The sequence below is a fragment of the Ctenopharyngodon idella genome, chromosome 23, assembly GCF_019924925.1.
Source record: "Ctenopharyngodon idella isolate HZGC_01 chromosome 23, HZGC01, whole genome shotgun sequence".
NCBI classification, from domain to species: Eukaryota; Metazoa; Chordata; class Actinopteri; order Cypriniformes; family Xenocyprididae; genus Ctenopharyngodon; species Ctenopharyngodon idella.
The window spans coordinates 14,188,972-14,201,719 of NC_067242.1; the positions used below are offsets into that span (position 1 = coordinate 14,188,972).

Genomic DNA, 12,748 nt, shown 5'->3' on the forward strand with positions numbered 1-12,748 from the left:
GTGTGTATGTATATGTGTATATATATATATATATATATATATATATATATATATATATAAACATTTTGTTTATAAATGATATATGTAGTATATATGTAGTGTAAGTTTATTTATATTTTAGCTATTTTACTTACATAATTTAAGTATATGTGCAGTTAAAAAGGCAATATTCCTGCTTCTGTTTTGTCAGACTTGTTTGTTCTAAAGCATAGCTTACATGCACCCACCATACACGCAAAAACATCCTTCCGTGCTAGACTGGCGCGAAATTTACGGATCCTACTATTATAGAAATTTTATATTTATATAGTAGTGCAGACGTTGCATGCGCGTAACCTAATCAATATTAATCATCTTTTCAACCAATCAGGTAAGCATACTGGGTTAACGTCGTGCAACGTCATGAATAGTCATAACCCAGCCTTTGCGTGGTACTGCAAAATAGAGGCGGCGCAAAGGCGGAACCGAACCGGCGAGGTTGAAGTACGGATGGACGGATCACATCCCTCCCTTTCCCGTCTTTTGTAGTCAAGGAAGAAGAAAGATGGCGCCTACACATGTACTGAGATGCTGCCAGAGGGGTCTGGCGTGGATTCCGGTTATATTCATTGCCTTAGTTGTGTGCTGGTCGTATTATGCATACGTGGTGGAGCTGTGTATATGTAAGTGCGCTTTGTTATTCATAACAGAAGGGCACACGCCTACCGGAAGTCACTGAACTGAAACATCAATGAATGATTTGTTTACATGAACTGGCGTATTGATTTCAAACTGAAAGTGAAGCAACAAGGCTTATGATTTTAATGTGGTTTTGAAGTGTATAGTATGCGGTCTAACATTCGGTAGTGTTTCTAAGTTTGGTGGACGCTAAGATGACTACCTTATTTGTTTAATTTACAATTCATTTTAATGTAAATATTTATATTATATAGCCATACAGCATTTATATTAGTATAAAATATTTTTTTTTCCCACTGTTACAGTAGGAAACCCGTAAATATTTATTGACGCGTCCCTGTTTATCCAATGTCCAGACATCAGAAACCAGATTGTTGAATTGCTTACTGAAATAATAGCACAAATTGTATTTACAATATGGACAAGATACTTATTATAAGTTTATAAGCTGACATATTCAGAAGCCCCTGACGCAGAGTCGAGCTTCAAGTCTTCCGTCACATGTTCAAGTGAATTATGTCGCGAAACCATATTTCAACAGTGTTCATAGAAGCAGCAGAAGTGTGATAAGGCAGATGTGCCATGACTCACATCTGATAAACAGTTTCTTTCTCTCTTTCTGTTTTTATATTCTCTGCAGTAACTATTCACAACACTGGCGAAAAATGTAAGTAAACCTTTTACCCAAGGAACAATGTACAATCATGATGTTTCTGACTGTATATAATTCTGTTTCTTGTGCGTTATCAAAAAAATTATTGTACGTTTATACATTTGGCAGACGCTTTTATCCAAAGTGACATGTATTGTATCAAGGTACACATTATATCAGTTCTTGCTGAATAAATTATTACGTTTGATTTAAATACATTTTAAATAAATAAATGTACATTAGATGTTAATTTGAGTTGGAAAATTTTCTATTATATAAATTAGTCATTGGTCTTGACCAAGACTAATTAACCCATATAAAAGAGCCTTTTATAAAATCTTCTTAAAGGGTAAGTTCACCCCAAAATTAAATTTCTGTCATTAATTACTCACGCTCATGTTGTTCCAAACCCGTAAGACCTTCGTTCATCTTCGGAAAACAAATTAAGATATTCCTGTCAGTCTTCTACGCTGTAAACACAGTGCAGAGCTTCCCGGTTCTACGTCAGAATACTGGCTGATTATTGGCCGACGCTGTACACATGAGCACCACGATGCATGCGTGTGATGCTGACGCAGGAGCCAGCCAATAATGAGTCGACGTTCTGACGTAGAACCCGGAAGCACTGCACTGTGTTTACGACGGATTTCGGATTTCATCAAAAATAACTTAATTTGTGTTTCCGAAGATGAACGAAGGTCTTACGGGTTTGAAACGACATGAAGGTGAGTAATTAATGACAGAAATTTCATTTTTGGGTGAACCTAACCTGTTAAATTCACACACCAAATAACTATTCAGTGCATTTAAGAGTTACAGATATTTTTATGTATGTTTATAAAGGTGCAAAGTCACTTTGGCAGAGTTGTCAGGCTATAATGGCTTCATTCGGTCCGTGCTTGTGCTGACTGTGGGCCCTCCAGTATAATCAGACTGCATCAGTAATCACAAATGACTGATTTATACTCGGACTGTTTCTGGCAGGCTTCTCTGCAGGCTTATGCAGTCTTGTTAATGACTGTACACTCTCTGTTCCTTTCAGTCATCTACCTGGTAGTGTTTCACCTGTCATTCATCATGTTTGTATGGTCGTACTGGAAAACCATCTTTACAAGACCAGCAAACCCTTCCAAAGAGGTACAGCAAGTATAAGCAAACAGTTGTGTGTTTGTTTTGGACATGCAGCCCATGGTAACATGCAATATAGGTGCATGTTAATTCAGCCATTATGAAAAAATGCACACAATATTTATTTGTTTCCATGGAGTGAGTGCTTTTTGTGTATCATTTTACACATTATTGTTATTCAAATGGAATATGCTGCTGATTTGTCACACAATGAGCTGATTGTTTTGAATTGTGTCTTAGTTCTGTCTACCCAAATCTGAGAAGGAACAGTATGAGAAGGAACAGCGTCCAGAAACTCAGCAGGAGATCCTGAAGAGAGTGGCCACCAGTCTGCCCCTCTACACCCGCACCGGAGCAGGAGGTTAGAGACTGACTATACACCCTCAAACACATAGAATATTTAACAGAATATGACTCACTAGCTTGTACCTCAAGGGCACGAGTACTAGATTTTGCCTCCTCTTCTTTCTTCTTTTTTTAAATTTTATTTTGTCCATCTATCCATCTTTCCATCTATCTGTTTGTCTAATCTATCTATCTATCTATCTATCTTGTCTGTCTGTCTGTCCTATCAGTCAGTCAAGTGCCTATACTCTACTTTCCCACATCATTTTATCGTATTCGGGGGTTGTTTGTTGGTTGTTTGCTCACTCAAAGCTACTTTCAGTGTTGGGTAAGTTACTTCAAAAAAGTAATGAATTACTAATTACATCATCAATGTTGTATTTAAAATGCTTTTCTAATTACTCAATAAGTAATTCATTACTATTTATTTCTTAAAATCCATAAACCTTGACCGGTTAGACAATAGAAACTCTTTTAATAATTTAAATATGAGTCAAACATGGAATAGTTTAGCCTTTTATAGCTTTTTAAAACATTTTAGCTTTATTAAAACATACTATTAGGCTACTTAATTTTTTCTAGTAACAAATAGGGATGTCAAAATACCAAAAAACTAGTAGTCAGTACTACCGATACCACCAAAAGTGCACAATACTCGATACCAAAGTCGATACCATGGTAAAAATATATAAAGATTCAAATAAAACAATGCTATATATTTTTTCAGGTAGGTGAAATAGTAGTAGCCTGAGTAAAAATACCACAGAAATTGAATAATCAAATATAAAATAACTCTGCATAGTCATAAGTGTAAAAATTAAATGTAGATTAATCCTTATTAAAGCTTTTCTTTTGTTGTTTGATTATCATTTATAATACAGCCAGCCAATAGTAGACAGTAGCATGTTTTAAAGACCTAATGGACGGGGACAATATGCTGTTACACATGCTGTTCACATTTACATAACCAACGCGAATATACGCCAAGACGGGCATTTGACATAACTGTGTGTGTTTGAACGTTTGTGTAATAAACCGCGAAAATTTGACACTCGTGAGAGGCGGCTATGTGTGTGCTCTGACCGAAGAGAGCGCGCAGTTTTTTCTCCCTCAGGACATAGCTTAAATTTTACCGTAATGTTCTTGCCTACCTGTGCCAAAAAGTGAAGTAACTGGAATTTTCCATTCTGCAAAAACAGCCACTCGCTTCAGCCGACATCTTCAGACAGCGACTACGCAGCAAACTGTTGCGAAGTTGTGAACGATTTTAAAGAGGCAGCGTTCACTTTTACCTTTAGACGACAAATTTAGATTTTAAATTCAATATTGATTTATACAGAAACTAATTTACAGTATGTAACGCAAGTACATTATAAGTAACTGTAATTAAATTACCTAAAATGAACAGTAATCCCTTACTTTACTTTTTCAGTGGATAAGTAATTTAATTACAGTAACGCGTTACTAAGTAACTAAGTAACGCGTTACACCCAACACTGGCTACTTTAAGACCATCTCTGGCTCACTCTGCAGATCTAAAACCCCTCTGAATCTATCTTTTATTATTATTATCTATTTATTGTTATTTTTATGATTATTTATGTATTATTATTTTATTACCGATTTATTAATCTTTATTATTACCTTTATTATTATTAACTTATTTCTACCTTTTGTTGTTATCCGTTTTAACCTGGATTTTACCATTAAAAAAAAAGAAGAAAAAAAAAAGAAACTGGCATGATTATTTTTTTTCCTCCTCTTCTTGTAGCTGTCCGGTACTGTGACCGCTGCCAGGTCATCAAGCCAGACAGATGTCATCACTGTTCTGCATGTGACATGTAAGTTACTGTAGTGTCTCATGGTCAGTTCTGATGGCATTTAGTTCCATTTCACTTTTAATTTGTGTCATTTTAGCGACTTGATATTCTATATTTCCTTTGATGGCCTTTACACTTTCTTCTAAATTCTTGTTCTTGTTATTGACAGGTGTGTACTAAAGATGGATCATCACTGTCCCTGGTGAGTGAGATACAGGTTGTTGGCACTGAAACTGAATTTGCTGCTCACATCTCTTTTTCCCTCCATTATCCATAGGGTGAATAACTGTGTGGGTTTCTCCAACTACAAGTTCTTCATCCTGTTCCTGACCTACTCGCTTGTTTACTGTTTATTCATCGCAGCTTCTGTCCTCCAATACTTCATCAAGTTCTGGACAGTAAGTAAATCCTTCACCTTTCATCATACTCATTTGCGTACCTTTCTTCCTTGTACATCAAGTCATTTTTCATTGTCATATTGTGTCAGAATGTTATACATGTGGATAGATATGTGATCTGTCTGCATTTCCTCCATGTGCTAGCCATGCATCAGTTTATTTCCCATCTACCAACCTTGTCCACTCCTTCACCCTCATTCTACCGTTATGCTGTCCTTTCTGTTTCATCTGTTTTACTTACACTGCACAGTTCAAAAGATTTTTTTTAAAGAAATTAATACTTTTATTCAGCAAGGATGCATTAAATTGATCAAAAGTGACATTGAAGACATTTACAAAAAGTAAATGCTGTTCTTTTAAACTTTCTATTCATCAAAATCCTAAAAATAAAATGTATCAGGGTTTTTCACAGAAATATTAAGCAGCACAACTGTTTTCAACATTGATTATAATAAGAAATATTTCTTGAGCAGCAAATCAGCATATTAGAATGATTTCTGAAGGATCATGTGACGATGTTGAAAATTCAGCTTTGATCACAAGAATAAATTACATTTAAAATAGAAAACATTCTATTTTTATTTTAAATTATAATATTACTGTTTCTACTGTATTGAAATAAATGCAGCCTTGGTGAGCAGAAGAGACTTCTTTTATGAACATTAAAAAAATCTTACCAATCCCAAACTTTTGAACAGTAGTGTATATGTTTCGACAAGCACTTGTTTGCTTCTTTATTCCCTTCTCACCTGTGTCTCAGCTTTTGCTCTCCTGCTGTGTTCTTCCTGCGTCTAACAGTCTGTCTCTGTTTGCACTAAGCTTTGTCGGAGGAAATCGGCAGAGAATTGTCCAAAGGTAATCCCTCACGGTGTTTAGTAAACGTGTCAGTGTTAGTGCATTGAGTTGACTGTTTTTTGTCGTTTTAACCGTGTGACCCTAACGTACCCGTCAGGTTGTGTCGGAGTGACATGTTGCCCATGTCTTGCTCATTGTTGATCTTTGTCTCACAGCTCTCCTTTCTCTCTCCCCCCCTCTCTCAGAGTGACCTGCCAGAGTCTCACGCCAAATTCCATGTCTTGTTTCTCTTTTTTGTGGCGGCCATGTTCTGCATCAGCATTCTTTCACTCTTCACTTACCACTTGTGGCTTGTGGGAAAAAACAGGTCCACCATAGGTAACACACCTGACCATACTCACTTCTCCGTATCTTTGTCTACATGTACTGTGTAGATAGATTCATGTTTCTAACAAAGCCGTCATGCCTGTAGACAACTTGCTCGCTAGTTACCATAGCAACAACAGTAGGCCTGCTGTGCACAATCAAAACCTTGTTTAGATTTATTTTGGTAAACTGGTCAGTCAAATTTCTATTTGTTGACCAAATCAATCAAGCAGACTTTGAAGCAATTTTCTGCTTGTTTTTCCATCAGCCCCTGTAATTTAGTTTGGAAAAGCATAAATGCACTCAGTCAGCTTCAGTTTCAAGAGCTCAGTGATTTCATGCTGTGGTTTGTCATGCATTTACTCTGCGTTCAAAAGTTTGGAATCGGTAACATTTTTAAAATGTTTTTGAAAGAAGTCTCTTATGCTTACAAAGGCTGCATTTATTTGATCAAAATACTTTAAAAACAGTAATATTGTGAAATATTATCACAATTTAAAATAACTGTTTTCTATTTTAACATATTTTAAAATATAATGTATTCCTGTGATGCAAAGCTGAATTTTCAGCATCATTACTCCAGTCTTCAGTGTCACATGATCCATCAGAAATCATTCTAATGTGCTGATTTGATGCTCAAGAAACATTTCTTATTATTATCAGTGTTGAAAACAGCTGTGCTGCTTAATATTTCTGTGAAAACTGCTCAATTTTTTCAGGATTCTTTGATGAATAGAAAGTTCAAAAGAACAACATTTATTTGAAATAAAATCTTTCGTAACATTTCACATTGATCACTTTTGATCAATTTAATGCATCCTTGATAAATAATAATTTCTTTAAAAAAAAAAAAAAACCTTACTGACCACAAACTTTTGAACGGCATTTAACCCTCTTCTGGATTGTTCTTTATGTTCAGAAGCGTTCAGAGCCCCAGTCTTCAGAAACGGCCCTGATAAAAATGGATTTTCCCTGGGCTTCAGCAAGAACATTGCTCAGGTGTTTGGGGACCAGAAGAAGTACTGGCTACTTCCTGTCTTTACCAGGTGAATTTGAAAACTCTTTATTAATGAAGCATGTTTTATTAGATTGTGCTGGTTTTAACCCTGTGAGAAACCTTTTTTATTCAGTTTACTATTTTGAAGAAATTAACAAAGTTAAACCAAATATAGTTTTAAAATATTTAGCAAAAATAAATAGTAAAAACCTGATATAGTTTTACCATGAATTTTTCTCGCCATTAAAAATAGCCACAAAAGCTGGCATGGCGTTAAAAACAAACAAACAAACAAACAAAACCAGGTAAATTTGAATATTAATGTTTTTATTAGTGCTGCTTTCTAAGGCAATATTTTGGCTCATACTTATAGCAACACACTACAAACCACTCTGAATAACTTAGCAACCACATAACAACGCCCTGGTAACCACTTACAACAGCCTAGCATCATACACTAACATTCAAAAGTTTTTCAAAATTCTTTTGTTGTTGTTGTTGTTGTTGTTGTTTTAAGGTAGTACATTTATTCAGCAGGGACTGGTTAAATTAATCTAAAGTGACAGTAAAGACATTTATAATGTTACAAAAGATTTCTATTTCAATTAAATGCTGTTCTTTTTAAATTTCTTTTGATCAAAGAATCTTGAATAAAATATGTATACAGTGTCCACAAAAATATTTAAGCAAAACAGCTTTTTTAAACATTGATAATAAAACAAAAAATTTCTTGAGCACCAAATAAGCATATTATAATGATTTCTGAAGGATCATGTGACACTGAAGAATGGAGTAATGATGCTGACAATAAATTACATTTTAAAATATATTCAAATAGAAAATAGTTATTTTAAATTGCCATAATATTTCACAATATTACAGATTTTACTATATTTTTGAGCATTAGGCAATTCTTTCAAAAACCTCCTTACCAACCACAAACTTTTGAATGATATTCTAAATCATAGTTCTGCATGGTCAAAAACCACACTGCCCTCCAAAAATCTGGTGTTGTAATATTTGACTTGTATTGACTAATATTTGAAATTAGATAAAGCATGTATAAAAAGATGCATTTAATTTTTTTTTTGTTATAGTCAAGGAGACGGCCTTTCTTTTCCTACACGGTTGGTCACTATTGATCCAGAGCAGCCCACTGAATGTCTCCAGCCTGGCGTGTTGGATAAAGGGTGAGGTTCTGTTTCATCTCTCACCACTGAGGGGCAGTGTTTGTGGAAAACCAAGCAAAAAGAGATGAATAGCATTAACTCTCAGTGTGGTTCATTCCCACAGTGCTGTAGAAGGACCTGCTGAGCAAACCAGCCCTGTCAGTGAACCCCAAAACCGTCTTCTAGCTAACGATTACCACAGTGAAGATGAACACAAAGAGACAGATGTCTTAAAGTCTGGTACGTTTTTCATATTTTGCTCCATTCTAGCAGGCCTAAGTGGAAAGATTTTTGAGAATATCCTTCATCTTGCCTTTCAGATGAAAGTGAGGCCGTCACTATCTCCATTGAGAGCGAGTCATAGCCAGGTAAGGTTATTTCACAATAAGCATTGTTTGTATATGTATGTAATATATGCAATATATATACTACACTACAGTTTAAAAGTTTAGTGTCGATAACATCAGAGAATCCTGAACAAAGATGTATCACAGTTTACATAATTTTAAGCAGCACAATTGTTTTCAATTGATAATAATAAGAAATGTTTCTTGACCAGCAAATCAGCACATTAGAATGATTTCTGAAGGATCATGTGACACTGAAGACTGAAGTAATGACGCTGAAGAATAAACTACTTTTGAAAATGTATTCAAATAGAAAACAGTTGTAACAATATTTCAGAATATTACTGTTTTTACTGTATTTTTGATCAAATAAATGCAGCCTTAATAAGCATAAGTTATTAACTTTCTGATGTCAATTCCTTCTCTAGGACTGAAACTGGTGAGAGGTGAGTCCTCAGTGGTCTCGTGCCTTTGACTCCCAGTACTGTTGAGGAGAATCACAGCCATCAAAGCTGATGCCTTAAACAGCTCCTTTTCTCTGAAAGCTCCTGAACTCTTTCCATTGCCCATCGCTTATGGAGCCTCTCGAATCTGACCCCTACATCAAGTCTATAAAATGACTCCCAGTCCCCGTTCAACTATTGTAGCTGCGCTCTTTTAACAAAGAGATTTACACGCATGCCCATCGTTTTTTGCACAGTAAGTTGTTTTGTTGCTCAGGCCTGCACAGACCCCTGAAGTCATGCAGACTTCACCTGCATACAAGCTGTTCCCCAAGTGTTTACCAGGAAATGCACCACATCTGGTACCAACTGCTGTTTACGTGAGGGGAAAGTGGAATTTTTTTTTTCTGGATCTTTACCAAGTGAATAGTCTGACCGAGCTCATCTTAAATCCCATGTGCCACAGAGTGTCGCCGGCTTCAGAGTTAACGGACACGATGGCTCATTCGCACTTTTAAATTCATTACTAAAGAGGTTTTTTTTTTTTTGGAATATTATACTTTTTTTAAACTTCATTGACGTTCTTCTAAGATATAAACACACACGTGTTCACAAAGTGCAACGGAGTGTGACCAGGCAGAGGACGCCTACAAAAGACCCTTGTGTATTATTAAGCTGCTCCACTTGTGTGGTGACTTTTATTATTTTTTTGTCATTCTTGAGATGATTCTGGTGTGAAATGTTGTGCACACGTCGGCCACTTTACGTTTGCCAAATAAAGGGCTTAATATCAGAGCTCTGAACTCTACAGGAGTGTTTACAAAATGTCAGTAATACCTCTCTGCTCTTGCAGTGTAGCCAGTGTCACCTTGGAAACCAAATGAAAATCTTTGTAGGTTCCTCCTGCAGTATCAGAACTGACCAGCAGGCGGCATTTACACTGCTTGATGTTGTATTGCGCGATCAATGGTCTTTGGTATTGTATCACCAGATTTTTTTTTTATTTGTTTATTTTTTTGTCTCAGTACTCGATTAAATTATGTTTTTTTTTCTTTTATTTTATACATAAGCGTTGTGAATAGCTCTTCTGTAGATTCAAAATGCATATTTTTTAGTCATTTTTGCAAAGCGGTAAAAGTGAAACGTTCTTTTTGTGTATTTATATTTGTCGCAAGTTATCATTTATTATTTGGTCCAGCGTGGAATAATAATTGTGCCCGTCAGCCGTGACTGTAGCGTGAGCTAACGTGGAAATGATGTGTGGAAATCCAGATGTGTTTATGTATCGCAGTGATTGCTTCGTTTGTGTTCTGACGTAGTCGACCTAAAGAAATGCCTTGACAAATCAAGACATACACGCATTAGAGTGTCACTGTTCTGGGGTGTTTGTGGGTGAAACAAGTAAATAAACCAGTAAAAATAGACAAAATAACTCCGTACAGAAAAACACATCCAGTCAGTCATAAATTTAGATAAAGGGATCTTTATTTATATATGCCCACAGCATTTATGGAAAAATGTACTGTTTCAAATCTGACCTTGAATGGCTTTTAAGCATTACCAGATGATTGGTTTTGTTTCTTAAGAGATCTTTGACTGTTTATGTGCAGAGAAAATCTTAAGTCTGTTATTACTTTATCATCAGTGACCACACATCAAAGATTGCAGCTAGTAATGTTTTATGTGAAATGGTGTAGCTGTTTTGTGGTGTTAAGGAATGCATATGGTTGTACAGAATGGTTTAGAGATTGTTTTTGTTTTTGTCTTTCTTATATGAATTACACAGACTTGATTAAATAAAAAAAGAGATGTTTTTATGGTTTATCTCAGTTCTGTTTTAAAGGGTTAATTCACCCAAAAATGAAGTTTCTTTCATTATTTACTCACCCTCATGTCATTCCAAACCTGTAATTCGTTTATCTTCGAAACACAAATGAAGATATTTTTTAATAAAATCGTGAGAGATTCCTGTCCTTCCATTTTACAGTCCACGCAACTACCACTTTGACGGTTCAAAAACTTCATAAAGGGGTCGTAAAACTAATCCATATGAATTGAGCAGTTTAGTCCAAATTTTCTGAAGAGACACGATCGCTTTATATGATGAACAGATTAAATTTAGGCTTTCATTCACATTCACATAAACATTGATCAGCGAACATAAACAGATGCTCAAATGTACCTGCTTGATGCGCGAGAACAAATCTCAGACGTGCTTTGTAACACGCGAAAAGCTTAAATATGATTTGTTCGGCATATAAAGTGATCGTGTCTCTTCAGAAAATTTGGACTAAACCGCTTGATTCATATGGATTAGTTTTACAATCTCTTTATATACTTTTTGAAGCTTAAAAGTGGTAGTTGCGTCTGTCTTTGGAGGGACAGAAATCGCTCAGATTTTATTAAAAAGATCTGCCTTTGTGTTTTGAAGATAAGGGGTTTGGAACGACATGAGGGTGAGTAATTAATGACAGGATTTGCATTTATGGGTGAACCATCCCTTTAAAGCATGGCCCAAAAACCATTTTTTATTTTATTTACAGCAAAACATTTTTTGTTGCCTTTCATTACATTTCATTAATTAGTAAAAAGTAAACATGAAGCCATAATGAAATTAATATAGAATATTTGTTGGTGTCTTTGTACCATTTTCTTTATTTCTGTTTACAATCAGATACTGAGGCATGGTGCTTCAATGCATGTCAGCTACATATTTGATCTACTGATGTGCAAGTCTGGATTACATGTTTTAAAATGCATATGGTACAGATAATGTAAAAAGAAATACATATTTTTTAATTTTGACATGGATATTTTGTGAACAAAGTACATGCTTATATGTAATAAGTAACAATAAATGTCAATTTTTAAAAAAATGAAAACAAACAAAACTAATTGTGTTTCTGAAACATTTATACTGGACAGGTTTGACTTGTGAGGTCCAAAAATGTCCTTACTAGTAAAAGCCGTCAAACACTGACTAATGAGCCGGACCTCGCTAGTTAAAAAGACTTGGGCAAATCATGGTTCAATATAAATAGTGTTTTGCACACAGATTTATGTGAGTGTTAAGTTTAGATGTATGAGTCTGGTTAGGCCATAGAAAATGTCATTAATCTGATAGAAAAACAATGGAAGTTTATGAGATGTGTGTTTGTGTGTGTGTGTACTTGTACAACTATCTTTGTGATGTTTTTTTCTTTGAGATTTAGACCATTGGAACAAGGACAAAGAGTAAAGTGAGGACATTTTGGCTGGTCCTCACTTTCCCTTTAAAGAACCCTTTAAAGGCCTGTTTGAGGGTCAAGACTGTCAGTGAATGTCCTCACAAATATAGATGTACAAGTATCTCTCTCCGTGTGTGTGTGTGTGTGTGTGTAGGTTTCAAGGGCTGTTCTTAACCCTGAACTCTCTCCAGCTCATTAGCACTGAGGCCATTCAACTCTTGCAAATCACAAGTTCAGCATGTTAAACATACTATTCTCACACTCCTTTTGAGTTAGTCTTTGTAAAAATGTGTACATGTGTAGTCAGTCTTATGTGAACTTTGGTCTGTCTGATCTTGTAACGTAAACCCTCCCAGTTACTGTTCATGCATGTTTAACAAAAA

General features: G+C 35.4%; 1 protein-coding gene across 2 annotated transcripts; it reads left to right on the forward strand.

Annotated features, from left to right (window-relative positions):
* Positions 1 to 430: 430 nt before the first annotated feature.
* zdhhc20b (zinc finger DHHC-type palmitoyltransferase 20b) lies at positions 431 to 10,952 on the forward strand. 2 transcript variants are annotated; one of them, XM_051881708.1, is made up of 14 exons: positions 431 to 662; positions 1,319 to 1,345; positions 2,373 to 2,467; positions 2,699 to 2,819; positions 4,575 to 4,644; positions 4,793 to 4,825; positions 4,901 to 5,021; positions 5,841 to 5,876; positions 6,062 to 6,194; positions 7,102 to 7,228; positions 8,277 to 8,369; positions 8,473 to 8,588; positions 8,669 to 8,716; positions 9,124 to 10,952. In XM_051881708.1, the coding sequence occupies exons 1-13, from the start codon at positions 545 to 547 to the stop codon at positions 8,710 to 8,712; spliced, it is 1,134 nt and encodes a 377-aa protein (XP_051737668.1). In that variant the 5' UTR covers positions 431 to 544; the 3' UTR covers positions 8,713 to 8,716; positions 9,124 to 10,952. The 2 variants fall into 2 exon arrangements, with proteins under 2 accessions (XP_051737668.1, XP_051737669.1); XM_051881709.1 differs by lacking the exon at positions 5,841 to 5,876 and having other exon boundaries at positions 432 to 662.
* Positions 10,953 to 12,748: the final 1,796 nt, after the last annotated feature.